The sequence below is a fragment of the Rhinolophus sinicus genome, chromosome 4 (genome assembly GCF_057876585.1).
Source record: "Rhinolophus sinicus isolate RSI-liver-muscle chromosome 4, RSI-T2T, whole genome shotgun sequence".
NCBI classification, from domain to species: domain Eukaryota; kingdom Metazoa; phylum Chordata; class Mammalia; order Chiroptera; family Rhinolophidae; genus Rhinolophus; species Rhinolophus sinicus.
Window position 1 is genome coordinate 106,989,473 of NC_142504.1, and position 27,438 is coordinate 107,016,910.

At 36.0% G+C, this 27,438-nt stretch overlaps 1 protein-coding gene across 1 annotated transcript in view; it reads right to left on the reverse strand.

Annotated features, from left to right (window-relative positions):
• LOC109446175 (uncharacterized) overlaps positions 1-27,438 on the reverse strand; it is a 797,309-nt gene that overhangs the window by 166,839 nt on the left and 603,032 nt on the right. Inside the window, exon 8 of the mRNA XM_088798027.1 lies at positions 2,260-2,351. Coding sequence (XP_088654153.1) covers positions 2,348-2,351 — 4 coding nt within the window. The 3' untranslated portion in view covers positions 2,260-2,347. The remainder of the gene's footprint in view (positions 1-2,259; positions 2,352-27,438) is intronic.

The following is a 27,438-nucleotide window of genomic DNA, read 5'->3' on the forward strand; positions in this document are numbered from 1 at the left end:
GTGGTGTCTTTGGCTTTGGTATGAGCATAACGCTGGTCTCAAATAATAAGTTAGGAAGTGTTACCTCCTCTTAAGTCTCTGGGAAGAGTTTGAGAAGGATTGGTGTTGCTTACATGACCGGTAGAATTCACCAGTGAAGTGATCATATATAGGCCTTTTAATTGTTGGGAGGTTTCTCATTATTGATTCAATTTCTTTACTTATTATAGATTTGTTCAGATTTTCTATGTACTCTTGAGTCAGTTTTGGTAGTTTGTGTTTTGGGGATTTTATCTATGTTATCTAATTTGTCGGCATAAAACTGTTTGTAGTATTCTTATATAATCATTTGTTTTTTAAATTTTCTGTCAGGTCAGTTGTAATGTCCCTACTTTCATTCATGATTTTAATAATTACAGTCTTCTCTCTTTTTTTCCTGGTCACTCTTGCTAAATTTTATCAATTTTATCACTCTTCAATAAAGTCTTGAATCTTGTTTTTTCTAGTCTCTATTTTGTTTATCACACTGTAATCTTTATTATTTCCTTCCTTTTGCTGGCCTTTGGTTTAGCTTACTTTTCCGTTTCTAGCTCTCTAAAGTGAAAATTGTTTTGATTTGAGATCTTTCTTGGTTTTCCTTGTAAGCTTTTACAGGTATAACCACCCCTGCACCTCAGCACTGGTTTTTCTGCATTCTATAAGTTGTCACGTGTTTTCTTTTGATTTTCATTCCTCTCAAAATATTTACTAATTTCCTTTGTGATTCCTTGTCTTTGACCCATTAGTTGTTTAAGATTGTGTTAATTCCCACATATTTGTGAATTTGCCAGTTTTTCTTGTTATTGATTTCTACTTTCATGCCATTGCGGTTGAAGAAGATACTTTGGGTAATTTTAGTCTTGTTAAATTTACTGAGACGTGTTTTGTGGCCTAACATACAGTCTGTCCTAGAGAATATAAGCACTGAGAAATCTACGTGCACACAAGAAAAACGTGCGTTCAGCTGTTTTGTGGTAGCGTTTTCTATATATGTCTATGAGGTTTTAGTTGATTTACATAGTCATCCAAGGCATCTATTCCTTTATTGTCCTCTGTCTAGTTGTCTATCCATTATTGAAAGTGGGGTACTTTCAATTGAAAGTGGGGTATTACTGTAGAACTTTCTACTATTCCCTTCAATTCTGTCAATGTTTTCTTTGTATATTTTAGGGCGCTCTCATGCTATGTTATATTAGGTATATGCCAGTCTCTGCAAACTGGTTCTATGTTGGAGGCACTCTTTCGAAGCTTAGCCAGGTTGTTAATAACTCTGCGTTAGCCTTTACTTTCAGCTTGTGATGAGACCAGAGCTCAGCCAGAGGTCAAAGCTCACGGTCTTATCATGTCTTTTCTGTGCATGCATCCTGCCCTGAGCACATTATGTGGCTTTCTAACTTTCTGGTATAAGCAAGTGCTTTTCAGTGCCTTAATTTCTCAAAGGAACTCTCTCCCTAGCTTTTCCTTCCAGCATGTCTATTGTTTAACTGTAATCTTTTGCCCCAGGCAACAGCAGGTTGTGTATTGTCTTGCAATGTTTACAAAGAATACCCTCTGCATTGCTGCTCTTCTGCTTGGAAAGGATTCCAAGTTAAGTAAAACATAAGCAAGTGCCTGGCCTCAGTTCTTTAGATAGCCCCAGAAAGGTCAAAATAGAGGAACATTGTTCTTTGAGAATAAGATCTGTCTGATCCCTTCTGAACGGGGAATCATGACCCCACACTGGGAATGCAAGCTGCCATATTCAAGATCAGTTCCAGGCTGGGGATGAGTGTTGGACAGGCTAACTAAAAATACTGCAAAGCTTTCCTACTGTTTTTAAATTGCCTTTTTCTTGATTTGGCCTTTGCTTGGTTGCCGCAAACCTCTGTTTTCCAGCATTCTGACAAAGTTGATTCTCATACTTTTTGCTCAGTTTCTCAGTGTTGCTCTAGAGGGATATACCCTTGGAATTACCTACTCTGCTATTTTCACCCACATCCCAGAAGTATTATTTTGAATGCAGTACTTTCATGGAAATATCGAAGTTCCTCTACAATGAGAGAGTTTTTTAGTACACCCGGAAATGAATATCATGCTATTTTCCAATTCCATGTATTTATATATAAAAACCTTTATTGTGTATCTGCCATTATAGAAATATTTGCCAAATTATTCAAGCAGAAGAGTGGAATAAGAAGGTAACTAACTAGCTGTCCTGCTATCCAAAGTGAAGCAGTCTAATATATTGGAAACAACACTGACCTGAAAAACCAGAAACGCTGTTTGCAGTTGGAGCTCACAGTTCGATGAGCCGTGTGGTTCTAAGTCAGCCCTTGTCTTTCTAGATTCATCACCTGTAAAATGAAGTTATTGGATTAGCTGAAATGCAAAGTCTTTATTGGCCCTAAGTTTCTATTGAGTGTCAGAAGAGAGGATATAATTCATAGTTTTTAGCTGAAAATGCTTCCAACATATGATTTATTTGCGTGAAAACAGAGCAAACTTACATATAAACACAATGCAGCCATTTGGGGAGAAAAATTCACTCCATGTCATCTGAAGCCTGCTTCAGAAATGGAGTCGCATGCTTAATGTTGTCTTGAGTCCATTCAGCATAGTTTCTAATAGTTTGCAATAAATATTTAATTTGCAGTGTCAATATTAATTAAGACAAGTCAAATTTTGCACTTGCAAATATAAAAAAATACCAATAGCGAACTTTGGAAGATTTAAAGAGGTCAGTAATTTCTTACAGCTAGAACATCGAAACGTGTAAAGTGGCCTAATTAAAATATATTGACATACAATTGAAAAAGTCAGCAAATGCCTAATCACTTTCAAATTTTTCTTATTTGAAATTGAACATTTTATTCAGTTTCCAGAAGATCAAAATGATGCTTCTTAGATTTCTATTGACCTGTAAAACCTCATGTTTTTCTTTGATACTTATATTTTATCAGATAAACATGTGTAGACTCAGAAACTGAGATCTGATTCCAAAATGTTCCCGAAAGAAATGGGAGCTACAAGTAAAGTAATATTGAAGTTATAGAACTTAATAAGGATAATGCTTATTTTCAGAACATTTTCTGAAAATACTTGGCTCTTATATAGGTAAGATTGCACCTAAAGAGACATTCTTAAGGGAAATAGTTAAGAATTTGCATTCCGCATCAGTTTTGCTCATACTTGATATTAAAAATAAATAGCATCAAAATGTGTCCATCTATCTGTTACCATTTTAATACAAAATGAGTAGTTGATTAGTCACTGCCCATTTACCAAATTTGAGGCTTCTTTAAAGCACTAAATGGCTTCTAGCTGATTTAAATAATACGATTGTGCACAAAAGGTAATGATAGAGCTGGCTAAAATAAGAGCAATCACTTTTGTTAGAATTCCCACTATTGACAGGTCGTGTACTAAGTACCATAGGTATATTTTTACTGAAACCGCACAGAAACCAGCAAAGTGCGTAGTGTCATCAGCATTTTATAAATGAAGAAACTAAGGTTCCAAGTGGCCAATGGCATTGTATAAACTGTGGCAAATAGCACACAGTTTGATAGGAATAGGAGGGTAAAATGCAGAGAACCAGTTTGTAACCCAGACCACACTGGCTGCTGGACTTTTCAAAGTGACTTTTTCTTGGAGCCCCAGTTCAGTTTCTCCATCTACAAAGTGAGAGCAGCAGCATTTATATAGTAGAGTTGTTCTAAAAAGTAACTAAAATTTCCATGAATTAGTCTGATACATAAGAAGGACTTAGAAAATGATAGTAATTACTATCGGGGCAGCAGAGAGAGCCTTGAAACCCAGGTCTATTTACCCCCAAAGCTTTTCTTCCATATCCCATTTGCCTTTTCATTTATAAACACAACAAAACAAATGAACACAAGGCCCACTTTTGCTACACCACTACAAGGTCACACAGGTGACAGAGAGATCATTAGGCTTGCCTTTGGCAAACGTGTCCTCTTTTCTTCTGTGGGTCCTAAAGGACTAAAATAACTAAAATAACGCTTGAAAACTCAATTTCTCCCAAACACCAATCCTTGTTCTATAAAAAGAGGCTATAATAGGATTTTCCTTGGCCACCTAACAAGGTTATTTAGGCATGAAATAAATTTAAGAAATGTTAAAACATAGGTATATTATAAAATTATGGCAGATAGTATATAAAATAAGGAATAATTATAATTACATTATATAATTATATGATTATTATGTTTTCAGTTTATAAGAATCTCACAAATTTAACTTCAAATTTGACTGACTAAATATGAACTAATCAAATAAGAGAACCAAAACAGAAAGCATTTATTTCACTAAGTGACCGTGTTTAAGTATACTTAACTGGAGACAGTAATAGCAGCATGTATTAAGTATGTACATGTACAGGTTCTGTTCTAAAGTTTTTATTTGTATTTGTTCATTTACTCCTATGCACATATCCTTCTGTTCACTATTCTCTTATAAAATATTAATGAAAATTGGTAAGAACTGTATATTGTAGCTGCATTAATTATGCTGTTGCATTTAGGTAATTTAAGGAACCAAGAGTTGAGTCTGATTTATTAGTCATATTGAGGTTACTTTATAATTTGACTTCAGAGGGGTACTTTTCTTTATATGAGCCAAGATCCTTTTCACTCTCATTCTAGAGTCTGTCAAGATAGATGCTGACAGGTCACAGAAAGGCTTTTCCAAACGTACGAAGCATCCAGTTGGGAGCTCAGCCAACGTTCCCATTGAGGATTTATTTTAATAACAACCGTCTGGCTGAATGACAGTGAAGGCCTCATCACAGCTATATTTGTCTTCAGGACCCCAATCACAGCTTAAAATTTTGAGTCACTTTAAAAATATTAAGTTCTCCAATTTGATCAAAACTTATCAAATTTGATAGCCAAGTTTTAACGTTGGCTATCAAACATGGTTTTTATAAGTTCTAAGGCAGCTTGGAAAAATTATAAATGTACTTTTCCATAATTATAGAGGATAGACTTACTTATTCATATTTATACAAGTTCTTGAAGGTCATATGGCCAGAATTTAATCTGCTCTGATTCAAGGACAGGGTATGATTTACTAAATTTTTAATGGGGGGAAAATCATGGGAATCTTTCCTCATGATGCCAACTAAGGCTATACTATCTTCATTTTTGCTGTATTAATTTCCTCTTATTCTTATTTGTTCTTTCATTCATATTTTGGATTTTCATTATGTGCAAGATCCATGCAAAGATCTAAATGTTGAGAGGTTCAGAATAAAAACAATTCCTTGCCCTGCCTCTTCAAAATGTGGTGAGGCATGGAAACACGTGGCTGCAGTACTCACTGGTTTCCTTTATGATGTGATTTTGCAGTTCTTCAATATGAGTGCAATGTTCAGAATTCTAACGAACTAAAAACCATGGCATATTGATATTTAATTGTTTTGCCTAATTAATAAAATACATCACTCCTATGGCTCTTAACATTTTCTCATGTCTTTGATACTTACTTATTTACATATGTTAGTTCATCTATTAAACTGCAAGCACAAGCTGATCCATTTTTGTATTTCCTAAAACAATTACCCCAATGTGCATTGGAAACACTAAAAAATGATTACTCGATGGAAGGACAAAACAAAAAAAGAAAATGACTGAATTTCAGGTTAAATTTATTGCTACTAATAGATTATTCCTTATGCCTACTATTTACTGCTTCAAAGATCATTCATTTTTTAAAGTACATAAATTGAGATTCTAATTTAATAAATTTTCTTAACATCAGGATCTAAGTATTAAATATTTTCCTAGCTTGAGTTTACAATGCAATTATGACCAATTGATCAAAAATACATATATTGCAAATTTGGAAAAATAAATATTCTTAAGAGTAAAAATTTATTGACAATGCATCTACTTATGAGATGAATGGGAGAGTTATAGTATTTAGATAATAGGAGACTTTCTTTAATATTTTTAGTTGTGCTTTTGTTTGGTATCTTGTTACTCTGAAGCAACATGCCCTAAGACTCAGAATGGATAGCAGTTATGTCTTTCTTTTGTTTTGTTTTTCTGTTTCATTTTTTCTCCCACAAACTCATTTTATTTAAGGCTAATGAGTTCTTAAAAATAATTTCATACAAAGAAAGCTAATAAAAATCGTTGTGAGAATAATTGTTTTAGATGGGACAAACATGGTAAACAATAATACATAAATCTGGTTGACTCTGAAGGTAAAAATCAGAGATCTTTTCATTTAAATTAAAAAGTAGATTTTTTTCCAAAGCCAATTCATTTATTTTTCTCATTCTTTCATAAAATTAGAATTAATTTTTCCTTTGGTTAACAAGCAAAATATTACCCTGGAAATAATGACCCTCTAAAACATTCATAGGTGCACCTGCTTTCTCTTTTTGACGAAAGGAAATGTGGAATTATTTTGTAGCACATTTTTTATTTGATAGTTTCCATATAATGGCATGCTGTAGAGGTAGTTACAAAAACATGCAGTAGAAATATCTTTGGGATGATGCTATGACTTAGTAAATACTGCGTTTGTTCAAGGTAGTCATGTGAAGCAAGCCCAGTATCATAGTATCACATTTTCTGATGTTAGAAGTTAGACATAATTTTAATAACTATTTGGGGCAAAATTATTGTGCCTCAAACTCTTTTTTCATTTGTATGTAGTACAGCATTTATTTTTTCCTAGTTTTATTGAGATATAATTTGCATATAACATTGCATAAGTTTAAGGTGTATAACATGATGATTTGATACACTTATATACTGTGAAATGCTTTCCATAGTAGGGATAGTTAACACCTGAATCCCCTCACATAATTACTATTTCTTTTCTTTTGTGGTGAGAACATTTAAGGTCTACTCTCTTAGCCGCTTTCAAGTACACAACACGGTAATGTTAACTATACTCACCATGCTGTACATTAGATACCCAGAACTTATTCATCTTATAACCACAAGTTTGTGCCCTTTGACCAACATCACCCTATTTCCTCCACATTCCTGTCAAGCACCCTTCTACTCTGTTTCTATGAGTTCAGTTTTTTGTAGATTCCACATATAAGATATTTCACACAGTATTTGTTTTTCTCTGTCTGACATTTCACTTAGCATAATGCCTTCAAAGTCCATTCATGTTGACACAAATGGCAGGGTTTTCTTCATTCTCCTGATTGAAAAACATCCGTGTGTGTGTGTGTGTGTGTGTGTGTGTGTCACGTTTTCTTTATCCAATTATCCACAGATGGACACGTAGGTTGCTTCCATGTCTTGGCTACTGTGAATAATGCTGAAATGAACATGGGGGTACAGACCTGATTTCATTTCCTTTGCATATGTACCCAGAAATGGGATTGCTGGGTCATTGTTAGTTCTATTTTTCATTTTTCAAGGAACCGCCATACTGTTTTCCATAATGGTGGTATCAATTTACATTCCTACCAAAAGGGTACAAGGTTCCCTTTTCTCCAAATCCTAGCCAACACTTGTTTATCTCTTGTTTTCTAACAGATGAGAGATTACATCTCATTGTGGTTTCATGTGAATTTTCTTGATTAGTGATGCTGAGCATCTACTCATGTATGTTGACCATCTGTATGTCTTCTTTGGGAAAGTGTCTATTCAGTTCCTCTGCCCACATTTTAAATTGGATTGTTGGGTTTTTGTTGTTGTTGTTGTTATTGAGTTGTATGAGTTCTTTATATATTTTGGATATTAACTCTTTATCAGCTATACGATTCCCATATTTTCTCCCGTTCTGTAGGTTGCCTTTTCATTTTGTTCGTTATTCCTTTTGCTGTGTAGAAGCTTTTTAGTTTAAAGTCTTGAAGACTTGTGCTGTTGACTTCAAATCTGAAGTAAGAGTCACCTCCGCCAGTCTTTGTTGACTGAATTCTAGACAGAAACACCTTCCATCCACTCGGCTAGCAATTCTGAGGCTTTCTCAGACCTTCTAGGAATAAGCTTGCTCTATACGTCTTGCTCCCTCCTATGGTAGTATTTTAAGCTTGGATGCTTTCTCTTGATTTTGCAAAACACCAGGCCATATGCCCTTTTGCTTCCTCAATGGGAAAACCAAAGCTCAAGTCTGTGGTCTCTCCCTGGACCCCCGAGTCGGCTGGCTTTGTGAGCATGTTTACTAGGCCTCACCCAAAGCTTGCTAGGGCCACCATCAGGCATGCGCAGAGGGAGCTGGCCACGGGGTAGGAGGGTAGTGTGGATATGGGTGTGGTACACAGAGCTTTGGGAGTGCCCGTGTGCCATTTGGGGGACCCACAGGTGAGGCATCCCCAGCAACTTGCTGGTGGTCTTCTTGATAGAATGTGTGACACAGCTAGTAGGACCCCTTTTGTGCCCCTTGCGAGTCCTATCTGCCATGTTCCCAGCCTCTTCCTGTCCCCCAGGCATGCAGCTCAGGACTCAGGACTCTGAGTGAGGTGAGACAGGATGGGCATCTTTGCCCTCATCCTGCACAGGTGAGCTGCAAGGTGCTCACTCACGTGCCCTCAGTTTCCCTGTGGGAAAAATCATAGGCCAAGAATGGCTCTCTAGTACTGAGCTGTGCCGCCTTGGGAAGGGTGATGCACATGAAGTGAGTTGGCTCCTTTTACCCCTCCAAAGTGTCCAAATTCATATTTATTTTTGCTTCCACGGTGTGCTAAAATGTCTCTTCTGGAAATCTGGACTTCCACAAAGGATCTCTCTTCTGTGGGTTGTTGTCCAAGACATTGTTCTCCAGGGTCTCCCAGACTGTGGCCCCGGGGCCAGAGCTGGTTTGTAGCTACTGCAGAGTCCATAGCTGTACCCATGGTTACCAAACACAGGGTTGGGCGAGACTTCTCCCAGGTCCCTTGGTGTGTGGCGCTGGGTCGCACAGCTCCCAGGAAGGCACTTTTGTCCCTGGGAGGATGCCACATTGCTGAGGGGGATACAAGCAAGGAACATCTTATTTGGCCATGTCACTGTATGAAAGCTCATTTATTTCTTCAAGAGACATGGCTCATACAAATACGGACAAAAGAATGATTTGTGTGCAAGTGGAGAACATGTCACAGAGGGTGGAGTGGGTGCTCAGATAAGGGTCTCATGAAGGTTGAGCCTCATGGTTGTGGTTCCTCAGCTTTACAAGATCAGGGATGAAAGAAGCCAATGAATGAGGCATTCTGCTGTGTGATTTGGTAACTTACATCATTTCATCCTTCACAACAAACCTGTAAGGGAGACGTTATCTCAGTGTGTGCAGATTAAGAATCTGAGATTCCTGTACCTGGCCTGTTGCCCAGATTATGCAGTTAGGGGAATGGACGATTTGGGAGAGAAACGTGGGCATATCTGACACTAAAGCCACTGGTTTTTGTTTTGGTTTTTGAAAAGCTGTATGTGTATGATTTGTCTGGGGTAGAATGTGCTCCAGGGAATGGATGTCTTTTGCCTATTAAGAAGGGAAAAAAAGGACAATCACGTAGACAAACACCATTCTGAGCGTGTGGATTCCTGTTCCTGGACTTCTGTACCTAGTGGTCGCAGTCTCTTTTCTGGTGATCAGCTCTGGGCCGCTGACGTTGGGACTTTATAGCAGCTATTCTGCATCTGGGTTTTCCAGTTGCATACAGATTCATCAGCCTCCCATGCTGACTGGAGTTTTGAACCACATCGAAAGAAGGCACACATTTTACTTCCTAATATTTAAAATCCGAGGAAGTATATTTAACCTTTCTCTCTACTTTTATTTGTGGAATGTCACAAATGCCATCAGAGAAGCTTCAGTGAAAACATCCAAGATCAGAAGAATTATTTCTACAGAATGGGCAGAAACTTAATTTGTAGCTATTTCTTAGCAATTTAAAAGGAGATTTTCTAATTTAAACCGTAAGAAAAATTGGATGCAGAGAATTATAGTCCACGACATCTTGACAGCCTTTGACAAGCATTTTCCCCATCTAGTACAGAACCTTAGCTTTTAAAGTAGAGAAATAGAGTTTTTGAAAAGCACTGTGATGTCCAACATAGAGAGAACTAATAGGAAACTTCATTGAAAGATTTTGTGCCAATTCATACTTCATCTCAACACCCAGAGGAAAAAGAAAAAGAAGATACAACCATCAAAATTATGCACATGGGTGCCCTCTTAACCCCAAGCAGTGGAACCAGAAAGGAAGACCAACAGTTGCAACGATTGAAGAGTGACAAAGATGCATCTTAAAATTAACAGACATCTACTATGGTTTGCCTTTTTCTACTAAAGTCTAACCTCTGTGTTGCTGCTTTCTCACTTCTTTAAATAGCACTTGCAGTGAGTGATAATATAACAAGACAGGGCACAGTGCGAACAGCCAACAAGAGAATCATTTAAACAAACGGATTTGTAAAACATGATTGTTTTAAGCCTGTCCGTGTCAGGACTGCAATTTGAATTAAACATAAGGTGACTCCTTTCACTGAATCAATAAGTGCAAATAGCATTGCACGCAACCATGTTTTAGTTCACAGACAAAAATGGTTCTTAACAACCTTCTGAAGGCTACGCTTCAGCCACCTGCTGTTAAAGTTGTTTGCTTTTTTTTTTTTTTTTTTTCAAAAATGTGTTCTTTTGCAACATTAAAACAGGCAGACTTGCAGTCAGCTCACTTGGGGATGGAGTCCAGGGATGTTGGAAAGGCACTTTTCTTAATGAACGCCGTAACTTCCTGTCCCCTGCCTACAGGCAAGCCAGAACAGTAAGAGTACAGGGGTTTTTCCCGAAGCTATTTGCCTCAACTTCTTACTAGCATCAGCTCACTTGCAATCAGAGGCAATTTCTGCCACTTCTGCAGCCTTCTCATGTGGTCCGTGTGAGTTTAGGACTTCTACAACAGTTGTGTTTTTTGGCACGAATACATTCCATAGTAATCCTGGTTAGTGAGTAATTAAGGACCTGGATGACATTTACTGTTGATTGTGGTTTTGTGACACAATAAGCAGTTAGAGAACCACTCTAAGCTGTGCCCAGATCCTGACCCATGGAAACTGAAATAGTACATATGTGTTGCTCTAAGTCACTAAGATTTTGGCAATTATGCAGCAATAGAAAACAAACACGATTTTATACAGGTGCCTAACTATCCTTATATGGTCCATCTTCACCTGTATCTCCCCTCCCCTCCACACTCACATTCATACAATAGAACTCAATTTAAATGCCTACAAGATATTTTCAAAGGGAGTTATTTTAATAAGTGCTGGAAACTTTGGAAGGCATCAGCCACAACATGCAAGACTTAAGAAGAAATACTACATGAGCTTTAAGAGGTCCTCCCATATTCAAAGAAAACAGTAAAAGAAAACTTTCAGCTTTTCTTCCATTGAAGGAAGTGCACTGAAACTGGAAAGAAGGAAAGAAGATGTAAACATATCTCTTAATTTGAATGACAAGTGCTGAAAGGAAGGCAGAATATGGGGGCGAGGGAGTGTTATTTTGTCACAACAGTAGCCAGTGGGGACACCAAACTTGGGAATAATAGGTCTTCTCTGGCTTACTCCTCAGACTGCAGAGATACTAATAATACACAGTAAATTAAAAATTATATCAATAAAACAGGAAGGCAATAAGCAGTTAAACTAATGTCATCTTTAAAAGATAGTAACAGTAATGCTAACATTATTATCTTAAAAAGGCTGTGATACGTTTAACTATGGGAATTAAATACTGCATCTCATTTGTTGCAGTGATGTTTAATAAACAAAGATAAGAAATGGAAAAATTAAAAATATGATGAAAATGTTCTAAATAATTAGATAGTGTTAAGTGAAGGAAAACACAGTTTACATAGCATAATACATAAATCTAAGAAATCAACTGTAGATACATATTAAAGTGAAAAAATAAATAAGATGACAGAATAAAATTAAATGTATTAATTATGACAGTAATCCTGAGTAGCTAAACAGGTTATCTTATATAATAAACAGAAACATTACGAGATTATGATAAACAAGTAATTAATCAAGTCCAATTGCATGGGATCTAAAAGAGATGTCTAAAACAAATGATACAGAAAGTTTGAAAATAAGGTAACTACCGTAGATATTAGATAAAAATCAAAAATAAACTAGAAGTTGCTACATTACTTCTAACAAAGAAAAATCTAGCTCCAGACTGTTTCACTAGTATATTCTGCCAGACATTTAAGAAAGAAATAATCCAATTCTACACAAACTCTTCAGGAAAATATGAGAGGGAGTACTTACCAATTCATTTTATGAGGTAAAAATTACCCTGATCCCTACAAAGCCACTGCAAGAAAACTACACACTAATATCCCTCATGGAAACAGACATACAATTTCCACAAAATATCAGTAAATTGTTTCTAGCAATATAAGATGTTGGGATATAAATGAAAAACTTTAAGTAGAATTGAACTTTGTTAAATTGAAAAGTTGGTTTTTGTGAATATATCCCAAAGCTGATTATTTGGGAGATAAATAATAAAAGAGAAAAAAACAGGCAAAAATAGAGAGAAAAGTCATAACTTGAAAATTAATGTTATCAATGAGGAAATAAACATAAATTTGCTGAAATAATTTATGTCTTCATATATATAGTCACATGAATATATTGATAAAATTCATGACATACAATCAAAATTAAATCAACAGCAATTAGAAACACAAATAGGAAACTAACCATGCTAGATATAAAAGAAGTTAAGTGATCAAAAAACTCTCTCTAAAATAGTATTAATATCAATTTTAAAACAAGTTATTGTTAATCTCCATATAATCTCAACATAACTGTTTCATAAGACGAAAATACTGGAAGTTTCAAATCATTGTTAAAATCAAATATGACCAGTATATCAGAAATTTATAACTCGGAAAATATAGAAAACTGCAGACCATTCTGATGTCAGTAAAAGTAAAATCCGAGCAGCATTTAACTAAGAATATGACTATATGGGCCCATGACCAAAACCCTTTAGCAATGCAAGGATAGTTTGAATTTATTACATCATTAGGTAAAGTAGAAAATAACGTTTTCTTTTAAGGAACATTGGAAATAATCTTGATGAAGTAGAAGTAAAAAGACTGGATCCTAGGAAAATTCCCAATACTACCTCAGTTCATTTGAAGAGTAAATGTGTAAGTTTAGCTAAAAAAAAAAAAAAAAAAAAAGTGTATGAAGTCCATTTAAAGTAGAATTTATAACATCAGGAATTAAATATTTTTGTTATTTAATTATAAAGCTATGATAATTAAAATAGTGATGCATTTATTTGTGAAAACCAAATTAAAGAAAACAAATTTTATAAAAGGATTTTATAGCTGGAAAAATGAATAGGAACCATTTTATATATGTGTGTGTGTGTGTATATATATATATAGATATATAGATATATATATATATACACACACATATACACATATGGAACTATAGGTTTATTTAATAAATAAATAAATATACAACTACATGAATAAAATAATACAGTCTTGAGCTCTGCTTAATATTTGAAAAAAAGAGTAATAATTCCTGATATTAAATGTTAAAAGTAAAATATGAAACCATAAACGAATATATACATGGCCTTTTAACCAAATTTAAAGGCCGAACATAATTTATAACAGAAAATAGGCTTGAATTTTAGAACCTTTTACTCAAATGTATTGAATACCTAAAAAAATAAACAAATCATAATTTGATATAAATATTTACATCCTACGAGAAATATGGCAAAATGGAGCTCACTCAAGTGAAAAGAAACAAAACATGAATCCCAAAAGTGGGAAAACACTTCGCAAATCTATTTACAGGACATTCACAAAAGAAGAAATACAAACTATAAATTAATATTTGAAGAACATTTATGCTCAGTAGCATTCAAAGTGATGGGAAATCAGACAGCTTCTTGCATATTTATAAGAGTGATAACTCTCCATACTTCCACCATCCTCTCCTCTCACAAATTGCAGACATTATTACTATTTGCTTGTGACTAAATGTTTAATATATGTAGCTGCGATATTTGCACATGGCTTTTTGAAAATCTAAAAGTTACATGTATTGCACCTTCCTTTATTCCTTTCAAAAACAATAGTATCAGTAATAATTACTTATGTAAAGTTTAAAACAGAGAACAACATAACATAAAATTTTATAATAGAAAGTGATTCTGTGTATATTTTCCTGATGATTTTGTGAGATCTACTGAATATCTATCTGGAGGTATGTATGTACTTTGAAATGTGTTTTAAAATGTGTTTTTATATATTTTTCTGCAATTATCATATGCATTAAAAGAAAGTATCAATTTCAACTTAATCAGGGCCCCATGATCATGACTTGACATGATCACACGATGAATTAAGAAATATTTCTGTTACTACTATTTTTAAAAAAAACACCCTGCTAAATACCCATTAAGCATTGCCCAAACCAAACCATTACTTTTACATGCCATAAATATGTTTACATGTGAATTTGACTTTATATGTCAGTTTTTTTAAAAAAAGAAGACATTTGTCCCCACTGAACAAAGGAAAACACAATCATCACCAGAATAGAACCACTGCTTATTGTGTTCAGATGAACCAGAATCTGGTTCTACTTACTACAGATTGGTGCTAAACACTTTTCTGAACCCCTCACACTCTTATGCTTAATCTGAGACCATCAGCCAACATGACCAAGTCAAATGAAATGGCTGTTTGAATATTAGCATCGAGAAGAAATAGACTGATTCAAGAATATAGCATTTAAAGATTGTTTTCAAATAGTGTTTGTGCCATCTGGAAGAATTTCCCATGTCCACCAATCTAAAGTGAAGTAGTCCAACAGGAATTCTGTCACATACTTTGACTGTATTCATAACTTTACTATTGAATATTTTCTTATTATCTATTGAACTGAATATAAACTTCAAAAGGAAGCTTATTAACGTCCTGTTTGACACTAAACAGCGCTTAGCACACGACTAGGGCTCAATCATTATCTATTCAATAAGTGAATTTCAGTTATGGTATGGAAAAAATATCTACTTATATATGACATACCACAGATAGATCAGAGCATTGGAAAATTGAGCCAGTATGATACAGGTTACAAATTGGAATTTAATAGATTGTCAGGCTGAATGCAGCTCAAACTGCTGGCTAAGTTGTTTCACTCGCTTTCCGTTTAACTGAATGGAAGACACTTCAGCTATTTATTGTTACACTTAATAAGGTACAGGCCACACTGTCAGCACACCAGATCCAAACCTGGTTCTGTCAATAAAAAGTTAATGTCTTTGAAAACAAATCTTCACTTCCTATAGTTTCTACTTCCTCCTCAAAAAATTCCAGTGAAATATAATTGTCTTTCTTAACTTGCAATGCTCCACAAAACAACATCCCCTGACAAAATAACTGGGAAACCCATACCATAAAGCTTCCTATTAGAGATACTCAAGTCATATTTAACATATTAAAGGTCTTGAGAAACCCAGAATAAGGTCACTTTTAATTTTTGTTAACCTCCAATTATCCAAAATTATTTAAACATTCAACCTTTTAGTTTTCTTTGGAAGACCTCTTAAACCCTCCAGAGAGCTGGTCAACACTCTTTGGTAGTTCTGGACTAGACAGGTTTTTTTATTCTTTCAAAGACTTTTTCCATACAATCTGATAAATATATGTCACAGGCAGGTCAGAAGCATTTAAAAATTTTGACAAGATAAGTAGTTTTATTTGTATTAATTAATAATGCAAAGAACTAAATAGCATATGTAATAAAGATATTTGTCTTTGTACAAATGTCATTGAAATACTTTCGAAATATTAAAGTATATTATTCCATAAGGAAAAATTTCAATAAATTTCATGGGAAGTAAAACAGCCCCAAATTTACAACTAATATGAAACAAGACTATAAATTAGTGACAAAAATTTAGAAGAGGAAAACTCTTTGACCTGAAATTTGGGGGGATATCCTCTTTAAAAACTCTTGATTCAAAAAAGAAAACAAAATAAAAATTACATAATATTGGAAATGGCTAAAATTGTGCACACAAGAAAACACAAAGTAATTAAGAAAATGCGTGGGGGGGAAAAGGAATTAAATATTCCACACAAAGAAGTCTGAAAAAGAATAAGCACATTAAACCAAAAGAAAGTGAGTGGCAGGACAGAAGTAATAAATATGTAGGCAAAAAAAATAAATAATTTTAATGATCTATTCAGAATATTTTTATTTGGAAAAAAAATCAATAAATAGATAAGCTTAATTTAAAAATCTAGGAAAACGTAAAAAAAAAAACCCACAAAATTAAAATTGGAAATGAGAATAGATAAAAAGGAATAGAATAGATAAAGAGGAAATTAAGATAACCACTGGAGACTGTCTCAACGCTGGAAATACATTTTTAAACCTGAACAAAGTGAATGTCTAAAAAATATAAGCTATTAGAAAAAGAGTGCGAATGATCAGATTAAAACAACAGATGTCTTTTGTTCAAAATTCTAGGTTCACAGGCATAGTCTAGATTTCCTGATATAACTTGGGTGATGCTCAAAGTTTTAAAAATTTAGAAAATAACAGAAAATAAACTATGAGCTCATTCATGCTGGTTCAATTGGTTAGTTTACCAATATAAAACACAGTCACATCAAAATGCATTTTAAAGCCATGATTTAACTATCCTTAGCTAATTGTGTTGAGCCTACAAAAGCAAGCAAGGGACGTAGGACAGAAATAACTTGAAAGTCATAATATTGGGGAATTAGTGGTGCCTTAATTAAAGGATGAAATGCCGCTTATAAGACTCCTATTGTCAGTCTCCTGACTTCGCCATGCTGTTCCTCTGTCTCCATTGCTCTACAGCCAGTACCTACCCCTTTGCACTGTCATTATGCCTTTCGATGGATGTCTTAAGTCACTGTCCCTTGAAGTCAGTGATTATCTTATTTTACTCTGCATTTCAGGGCCCTGCCACAAAGTTCGGCTCATAGTAAGGATTCAGATTATTGAATTCATTCATTCATTCATTCATTCATTCATTCATTCATTCATTCAATCAACAAATATTTTTTGAGTTTTGACTGGTTAATAAAAGAACTGTTCGTACGATCCTCAAGCCATGCATTTCTGTGCAGCTGCCCTGCCTTCAAAGCCTTGTGATCAGTGTGTTCTTTGTTGCAGATCTCCTTGTGTCAAGTGACAAAAACTTGGCGAAGCATGGTCACTCTGTAGCTTAGATCATTTGGGGAAGGATGTCCATTGAGATGCCAAAACAATCAGAAGAATATCACATCTAGAGTGAATTGTTGGTCATATGAAAGCAAGGGGTCAGTGACAGAGTGGATCACAAGACGAATGCTAGGGAGAGGAGCCTGGTCTAGCCCATTGACAAAATCTCCTCCAAGAAATGGCCAATACATCTGGAGGTAACAATAGTATGGCCTCAGAAAGAATCTCCTCAAGATTGGAGATGCTTGTTTCTTCAGCATACGGTTTCTCTTTTTGCATGATAACTAATATCTCTTTTAAAAATAAAACCCTTCTCCGTATGGCTCACTCAGTCCATCAGGAAGAGAGATGTTCTTAAGTCTAAATGACTTTCTCAAGAGAGGAGTCTCCGAGGGGGTAACCGGTGCAATGATAACATAACTCCCTCAGCCCTTCAGATACCATTTCCACGGCCCAAAGATTGGGAACAATATGAAGGTCTTACCTAGATTGTGCACAGACTCAATAAGTTGCTCCAAGTCTGCAGCGTAAATGATGAAGAATACCACTGATGCTTCAAATTTCCTTATCCAATTGGTCCAATGTCCTTCCTAACTGGGGATTCTCTGTGAGAGAGCTCCATATGATTCATTAGGAAAAGACAAAAAGCTACAGAAAACATTCTTTCCCCAGTCCTGCTTTAAGATGCAGCCGTGCCCAGTGACTCACTGTTATTCTAAGTGAAAGAACAGGGAAGCCATCAGTCTACTGGAGCCCCCATCTGAACACAATGCATTTCCCCAAAGATCTAGCTAATGCTCCCTTACCATTCCTTTCATCTTCCTTTTATTCTTCGATTCCTGCCATCCTTGAGTTTATCAGAAAGTCCCTTATGCAAAATTTTTAAAAAATATATAATACTCTTATTATTTTATTCAACGCACCCTAAAATAATCCTTGAGACACAAAATTCATTTTTAAAAGTAAAAAAAATATAATGTAAATATAGAATTATATTACAGTTGAGCAGTCACTGTTCTGGCATGAAAAAAGTACTCACTAAATGTTTGTTGAATGAATGAATATTAATTTGTTGGGAAATCAGCTGAGCTTTTCATATAGCCTTTAAAAAGTAAACAAAAATAAATGTCTCTAAACTTACTTGATATTTAAATGTTATATCTGTTTGTTTGCACGGCAAAAAAGAATATAATGATTGTGACATCTGTCATCCCCAAATGAGGTAGATTTGTAGGGCACGTTGCCCAGAAACGACTTTATTTCATTTTGGAAATTAATCCCAAGGTAGCTGCCACCAGGAGTCACCATTTACTTGATCATCGTGGTCTCATTTTCCTGATGGGACGTGAGATGAGGTTATCTCTAAGGAGATGCTCAATCATAACATCCTATAAAACTATTTGGCATACGCCTTTATAATGAAAGTCAAATACTTGTTACGTTACATTAACTTTTTTTATACTACCACGTAATCTAGTGTGAGTGGGGTAAGAGCTTTTTCTGTACACTGACACCTAAAGCATTTGACTAACCCTTGGCTCACTAAGGAAATACATGTAATATGCATTCAACGAATACGCGTATCTGTTGACAAAAAGGAGGAAAGAGGAAGGAAAGAGAAGAGGAGGAATGGAATAAAGTAAAAGCAAACTTTCTCTCTGAACTTGAAACATCTCCTACGCACCTAAACTGTAAGGGCACACTAAATTATGGTGGGTCCCTGGAAACTAACAACCTTTGCAGTTTGTTTTCACTGGCACAGAAGAACACCTGCGCTCTTCATTCTAGTATATCTTTTCTCTCTTTAAATTATGGGGGTGATGTTTTCTTTCCAATACTGGTTCTCCCCTGTGCTCTTAAGTACTGCAGTTATTCAGCATAATTGACTACGTGACAACTTGAGATAGAAGTAATGTTAGGTCAGCAATCTAAGTCACATATCAAACTAAGATGGTATTATGGGACAAATCACATTTTAATCAGTCGGAGCTTAGATAAATGCAGGAATATTGATAGCATTTATGATTTGCCCAACAGCCTGTGGTGTGACAGAGCAATAGCATTTTGAAATATAGTCAGTGGATGTTAATTAACAGTAAATCATAATGGAACTCCTGTAGTATTACACGATGTCCGTGTGAATTCTCAAATAATTTATAATGCTTGATGTGATCCCACAGCAGGTGACAAGAAGTATGATTATTTGAAGCTCTGCTTGATATGCAGCATAAAATTTACTTTGCAGGCGATGGGCTATGTTGCTGATACACACCTCTTATAGGAGTGCTCCTTCTATGCAGGTGTTTCCATTCTTCCAGAATCAAGACATGGCGTCAAGTGCTCAAATGAAACATAATTGTACAGCGATTAAACATCATCTTTCAGGAAATACATAAATACATTTATTTCCAGGAAATAATAAGTGGAAAGTCGTTTCTTAATTACTAGTTCATAGCTGCCTGGTCTCACACGCCATGCTTTTGAATCCCTAACACTCTAATCTTAGACTAATTGCATCCTTGACATCTAATTGTTCTGTTCCAACTCTGACAGCCACACTGTGTTTTCAACTGCTTTTGGGGTGTTTTTTGGGGGAGAGGGGGTGTAAGAGAGGAAAGAAGAGACTTGTAATAGCAGACTGAAAATTTTAAGGACACTTAGCCCCACTTCCAAAATGTCTCAAAGCCTTTACATTTCAAGCGTACGTAGAAGAAGCATGCCACATGTTAATGATACGTTTCCTCCACGTTATTAAAATGCTCCCACCAGTGTTGTGTTAGGTGACTGATAAATGAGTCAAAAACCGCTAAAAAATGCTAATTGGATTCGACTGGCCTTTTTTCCCTCTAATTTGTACCCACAAATGAACTTTTGTTAATCTACTTGTAAATATCAGTTGCAAAAATATGAGAAGCAAATGAACAGTCTTCAAGCAAATGATGCATACTTCTTTCCAGAACCATCTTTCCATTTTCTTGTCCACTTACCCATACATTGAAATTGGCACTAGAGAGTGAAATGCAGAGAATTTCAGCTGGTGTGATTTGCCTCTTTCTATGCAAAACCAACAGACCCTTAGCCTGTGGGGGAAAAGAGACAAATTTCTTCCTTTTGAAAATATCATAGAAGCAGCTGCTCCTCAGCTATTTTGAGTGGCTTTTCTGAGAACAGCTTGTAACTGCAATATTGTATATGGTGCATGGTTGGCAACAGCCTGGCTGTGGGAGGGTAATAAGTAAAACCTAAAACCAGTGCAAGCTCTAGTAACTGACAAATGGGCATCTGGGTTGATGGAGACAAAAGCCACGCCCCCAAATGGAAGAAATGGATGGCAAGGCCCAATTATCACAATGGCGACATTGTTAGCCTTTTTATGTATCTAAATCAAGCTCAACACTGTCAGTCTGTTAACAGAATTTTAAGTGAGAAATGACAGAAATTAGTGGTGAAGACAACCAAAAGAATCTAAAATAATAAAGGAAGATAAATAAATTCTAATGTAAATGAAATTCCACACTGCCCTAAGGCAATAGGTAAAAACAACCTCCTGCCTTCGCACTGGGTCCGGTGACCACTGGCACAGCAGGAGCCCATTGGCTTGCACATCTGAGCTCTGGCTAAAGGCTAAAGGGTTTTTAGGTTCCTGCTCTGGGTTATTGTTACTAATCCCTGTGTGCGTCAAGGAAACATGATTAGCCTATGGATCCTGAGACAGAAACCAGTGTCATCAGAAGAGCATCAGTATCTGAAATCCAGCTGAGAAAACAGAGCCTCTCAGAACCCATGTTCTTAGTAATCAGGCAGGTTCAAAGCAGCAGTTACTTTGAGGCTTCTACAAAACATGCTCATGACAACCTTATGTAGTATTCCCCAAATGCTATAGGCTTTTATTCAGACACCTATTCTCTCGATCGTAGGTACTTATAATCTCAACATCTCAAATCTAGCTCTGACCTGGATCCTCCAATAAAGAGGTTTTTGTGTTCATAATAGGTTCACCTCCTTTTGTTTCAAATATTTAGACATAAACAACTCTTCTGACTGACTCATACAGGAACTCTATTTTTGATATTTGTTTCTGATTAACTCCTTACCCCCGCCCTGAACTGTAGCTTTCACCACATGTACATATTTAATTTTTAAAAAATCATAGACTGATGAGTCATATGAGGCAAATAGAAAGTTCCAGTTTTCTGAATATTTTGATACATAAAAGATACCCCCAAATCATGCATTACTAACACTAGAAGAATTGTTCTCAGTGACACTGTCATGACCTCTAGTGCTCTGGAAATCTGCGATGGTGTTTTGGTTATCACAATGATCAGTCTCTCCTGAACTTTAATGACTCAGGGTCAGGGATACCAGGTGTCCTGAGTGCACTTACAGTTTGATACAATTGAAGAATTGCTCTGAATTCTGTGAGACTTTCAGATATCCCATAGGACATTCTTCGACATGAAGTCCCAGTTTATAACTTCCTAAATCTATAGCATAACTCTGTTTTAAGTATACACATAAGATATTTTTTGCATGGGCTTGCTATACATTGACTATTCTAGGAACGCAGGTACTGTGTAAATGAAAGAAGACTGTACTTTCTTTGGACTTTTACCAGGAGTTGATTACCAGTTTGTAAAACCACAACATCACGGGGATGTCATTCATGTAATGTGAGTTGCAATACACTGCCCCCCAGATTACCTCTGCAGCGATCACACTCATGGCAATGCCACACGTAGGTGTGAATGGGGACCACTTCATTAGCTCTCGCACTGTAGTCATGACTAAATATTTGCATCTTGGAAATACAGATTTCCTTTCCCTAAAAGGAACCTCACTAGACTGATTGTAGGTGTGTCCCTAATTGCCATTTACTTCATTTGAATGAAGCTTTTCTTATGGTAGCGTAATTGCCACAAGGCACAGGGTCTCTTTCTTGGACCACCATGAGCGAAGCACGTACGTGCAACTTGGACCAGAAGCCTTAACTCTCTCCACTGGGTTCAATGTCTACTGTGTGCTTTGCCGCTCTGACTCCTGTAGTCAAGTTCTGCCACTTTTCTCTTGTGTTTTATTCTCTCTTCTTTAGGTGTGACTGGCAATTTTTCTGGAATTCAGTCATTTAACTCTCTATGTCCACTCGCTAAGCTTGGCACGTCCCCCCTTCCAGTCCCAGGCAGAACAGGCAGACCTCATTATGTTGCACTCATTTTGTGCTTCACAAGGATTGTGTTTCTTACAAACTGAAGGTTTGTGACAATCCTGCAGGAGCAAGTCTACTGCAGCCATTTTTCCAACAGGCTCACATAATGGTTAGCTTTTCTTAGCAATAAAATATTTTTAATTAAGGTGCTCGTATGTACATTTTTTAGACCTAATGCTATTTCACACTTAATAGATTACAGTGTAGTGAAAACATAACGTTTATATGTATTGGGAAACTGAAGAATTTATGTGACTTTCTTTATTGTGATATTCACTTTTTCACAATGGTCTGGAACAAAACCTGCAATATCTCCAAGGTATGCTTGTATATAATTCTTGCTCTTAGATGATAAAATTATCCAAATCAGAATAAAATATTATTCTTTTTCTTCAATGTGGTGGATAGATATATAAAAACTCAGAAGTCTTACCCTTATAGCAAGTAAGTTCCTATTGTAGAAATGTATATATTATATATCATAGTCATTAAAACCAGTCAATTGCTTTCCCTTTCTCTAACTCAATTGGTTCTAAGTAACTTGCTATATTTGACTTTCTACATAGAATTTCCTACAGAGGTGAAACTGAATTGATGAATGGGCACAAGTTTCTGATACTCTTTGCACTTATATTAACCATTACAAATCAATAAATTGACATTCTTATTTCTATGTAAATCTTTTGTGAGTTTAGTTGCCCTATTCCATTCCCTGGGTCCAATTAATTCTGGGTACGCTAGCAAAATAATTCATGGATAAGCAAAATTGAGAACCAGACCACAGATCAAGTATTCACCTTCATAATTATGTAAACAGCTAATTTCCAAAGGAAGAACATCCAACGACACAGAGACAATACGCTGTAATGGAGGAAACTTAAAATGCCAACTTCAGAGTAAGAAATACCTGGAATTGAATCCATGCTTAGCTATTTATTACTGTATGACATTGAAGAATTACATGTTCTTGAGATAGTCCCCAACACTTCTTTTAAATGCTTAACACACACACACTTGCCCCCAACACACATTAACTTGGGATTTGCTGTTTTCAATTATTAGGTGGAACATGCAACCTGCTGTTTGCACTAATAAGAAGGGGCTTTGTTAGAAATTACCCTGGTTCTTAGAACTAAGGGAATGTCTAAGTAAAGGATATAGAACAAGGGCTTATTCTTTGGATGTTATTCTACCAGTTCCCATGCTGCCCTGGGATGCCAGCCACTATTATGATGGAGAGAACCAATCCTAGATATTTCCTTATGTTTGAAGTATAGCCAGTAGCTGACTTCACTGCTGCTCCCTGCTTTTTGCTTTCTAGCAGGGAAATAGTTGTATGACATGCTAAGATGTACCCATGAATATGGCATCCACAGGACATTTGAGTAGCAGCCACTATCCTCCCTGAGTTTAGCAGAGACTATAAGAGTGACCCATATGAAAACATCCACCATGCCTACAGGGGTCACAAGAGCTAGGGACCAGTGCTTTATATTTTAGCTGATTGCCAGTGAACCTGGCAGATTCTATCTTGTCATGGTGGGCACTACCGAGGCCAGATGCTGGACCATGGATGGCATGACAAGATGAGAATGCCAGGTGACACTCGAAGCCTACCAAGCCACCACAAGCCAAGAAAAATCTCTGCTTGAAACATACGAGGTATGATCACAAAATATGATGAATGCTGCATCTGAGTGCCATCCAACAGAAAGGCAGGGACCTTCAATATGGGAAGCGGTACATTAAACCTTAGTGACAGTGTGTGACAAGTTTCAACTTGTTCAGTGCAGTCAGTTGGGTGTGAGCTACGGTTGAGAGAAAGTGTGCTTTAAAGTGTGCCGTAAATCATCCTCCATCATGACAACGCTCCGTGTTACACATGGCTTCTGGTATATAACAGTTTCTGTCAAATAAAAACATTATTGTGTGTCCTCATCCACCTTATTCACTGGATCTGGCACCGTGTGACTTCTGGCTCTTCCCCAAAGTCAAAATGATTCAGGATATCGAGGCAGCCACAACAGCACAACTAAAGACAGTCATGAAAGAGGACTTCCAGAACTGTTTCACAAAATGGCAAAAACGATGGGATATGTATGTTCAAAGTGAGGGGGAATATTTTGAGGAAGATTAATAGCAATATGTGTTTTACTGTAACAAATTTTTTTAAAAAAAATTTAAACCTTCACTGTGGTTTTTGATCATACCCTGTATGTTATAGTTTTAGTTAAAAATAAAGCTTTTTCATTGTTGAAGTAATAGACAGTTGGAATTGTTGTGTTTGCTTTGGGCAAACCCATAGATCTCGGAGTGAAAGGAATTGATCCAACACTGTCAATACTTTCAGGGCTGCAATTCTTACAGGAATCCCTCTAAGACTCATTAATTAAAACAGGTATAATATTAGCTACCTGATTGTGAGAAGTTGGACATAAAATACATAAGGAATATGCACATAACAGGAATTTCAGACATGATCATTTTTAAACTCATTATAAATTAGAAACAGGTCAGGACTTTCCACCATAGTTGGGGGAAAACTATGACTCATCCCAACAAACACGTACTGAAGAATAAAACTCACTTTTTTGGTCACAGTTTCATTGTGGGAACTTTCCAGAGACTATTCACATAAGGCGTCTTGTAAAGCGTAGCAATATTCTACATTCAGAAATGCAAGTATGCTATCTTATCTGCCAGATTTTAAGAAAACTTCCAAAGAATGAACGGCAAAGGAGTCCTTGTGTTCAACCTGGGCTAGCACAATGGAATTGATGACATTCTGTGGCACTACTGGTGGTGTGCTGTTGAATCAGCATATACGGGGCCATCATTTCACAGGTTTGCGAGACTGAGGATGTTGAAGGGAATGTGCACTTTGGCCTCCGTGGCGTTAGCAATTGTGAGGAAAAGGAGGCAGTCACAAGAGTATGTGAATGTTGTGCATGTCACTCAACTAGTTTCATGACCTTCAGCATGTGAAGGAGGGAAAAGTCTTGAGTGAGCAAATCCTGAGCATATGCATACTGAATCCATGCAAAGGAATAAATGTCGGTTGCTTTGCTGTGGTTGTTTTAGGATGTGCTGTCATTAGAAATATGGGGGTGAGGGGAAATCCTGCAGTGTGCATTCTCTGAGGAAACAGCACAACACTCTAGCCAGAACTATAATATGATACCCATCAATCTGCGAAACATTTATGTTGTGCTATATTTAAAGGTAAAGAACCTTGAAAGAGAAAAAAAATGCCCTTGAAGGAAGGATTTTAGGATAAGGCATCATCTTTTGGTGAGAAACAAAATATAAGAGAACTCATCTCATAGTATATACACTCTGTAGTTTTTAAAGAGAAAAAGAAAGAAACTAGACTTTTTATCTACTGTTTCAACTCCAAAGGGGAATTCCCACTTTCAGCAATGTTGGAAATCTGACAGGCTGACATGCATAATGAAACAGAGTCAAACCTATAAGGGAATACGGTAATTAATACTGAGAGAATGGGAAGAAAATCACATATTTTGTTTCCAGAAAAAAGAGTACAATGTCAGAATAAGAGCCATTCAAACAGATAAATATTATGAGATAAAATCTAATGAGAGGCAGATATAAGGAATCAAGTAAGAAAGTACATTTGGAGATGCATGTTTCTTTGGAATTATAAATATATCAAATAATTATCAGGAGAAGCCTAAAAAAGAAAAAAATATTTGAACTGTTCCTTCAGAAATATTACATAAAATAACTGTAATAGTATGTAGTGTCATGAAATAAGCTAATCACCTGTTTTTGTTAATGGATTTTATTTTTTAGAGTAGTTTTAGGCTGAAAGCAAAGCTGAGTGGAAGGTACAGAGATTTCCCATCTACCCCCACACCCACATAGCCTCCTCCATTATTAATGAGTTTTGAAATGTGTATGTGGGGGTGGTGGTGTAATCATTATTACTAAAAGAGAAGTCACGGGTGTCCACAACACTTGGAAATACGAGAAATCCACTAATCAATGGGGTTAGCCATTGTATGAAATAACACGAGGTTTTCTGAAAACATGTCATAGAGAAGTCTATGAAAATACAAAATAAAACAGGATAATAACCAAAGCATACTGTGATCACAACTAAGGGACCTGGAAAAAATTCCCTTCACTTTTTATGTAGTCTTGCCTCCTACAACGGATAGGATATGACTTCATGAAATTTAGAAAAAGAGGGTGCCACAGAAAAAGGATTGATCAATCTGCCTCTGACACAAACTGAGGGAAGTCCCCCCAAACCGGGGGACTCAGGCATTTGATGAGTAAACACATTTCTCAAACCCATTACGTACTCCAAGTAACTTCTTTTGGCTCCAGGTTTAGCATATACACCTCTGTCTACAACTGACTTCTTATATAGACTGGGAGGGAATAAACAGACAATTCCACAACAAACAACTTTTGAGATCACCTATATTAACGTTAATTATTTGAATTCTGGTTAAAAAATAAATTGACCTTTTTCACCCAAATTCTAAGTGAACGTTATCTGTAGTCATAATAACATTAGACTTTAGGTACGCATTTGAAAACATTTTATAAGGGGGGTGGGGGATAGGAGATGAGGGTAAGGGGGATCAAATATATGGTGATGGAAGGAGAACTGACTCTGGGTGGTGAACACACAATGGGATTTATAGATGATGTAATACAGAACTGTACACCTGAAAACTATGTAATTTTACTAACAATTGTCACCCCAATAAATTAAAAAAAACATTTTAATTAAAGGATAAGTTCTTTTTTAATATCTGCCATTGATAAAGTATTGTTAGCTGACTAGTCTCTGTAATTTTTTTAAACCAAATACCTTAGAGGTGTTCTAAAATAAAGCAAGTCCTTAATGTGTATATTTACTATTATAAAGCAGTCAACATAAGGAAAATTAAGATGAGTGTGACATTTTTTTGACATCCACACATTTATAATTATGTGAAAAGTTAAAAAACAAAAACAATGTGTGTTTTACAAGAAATTAAA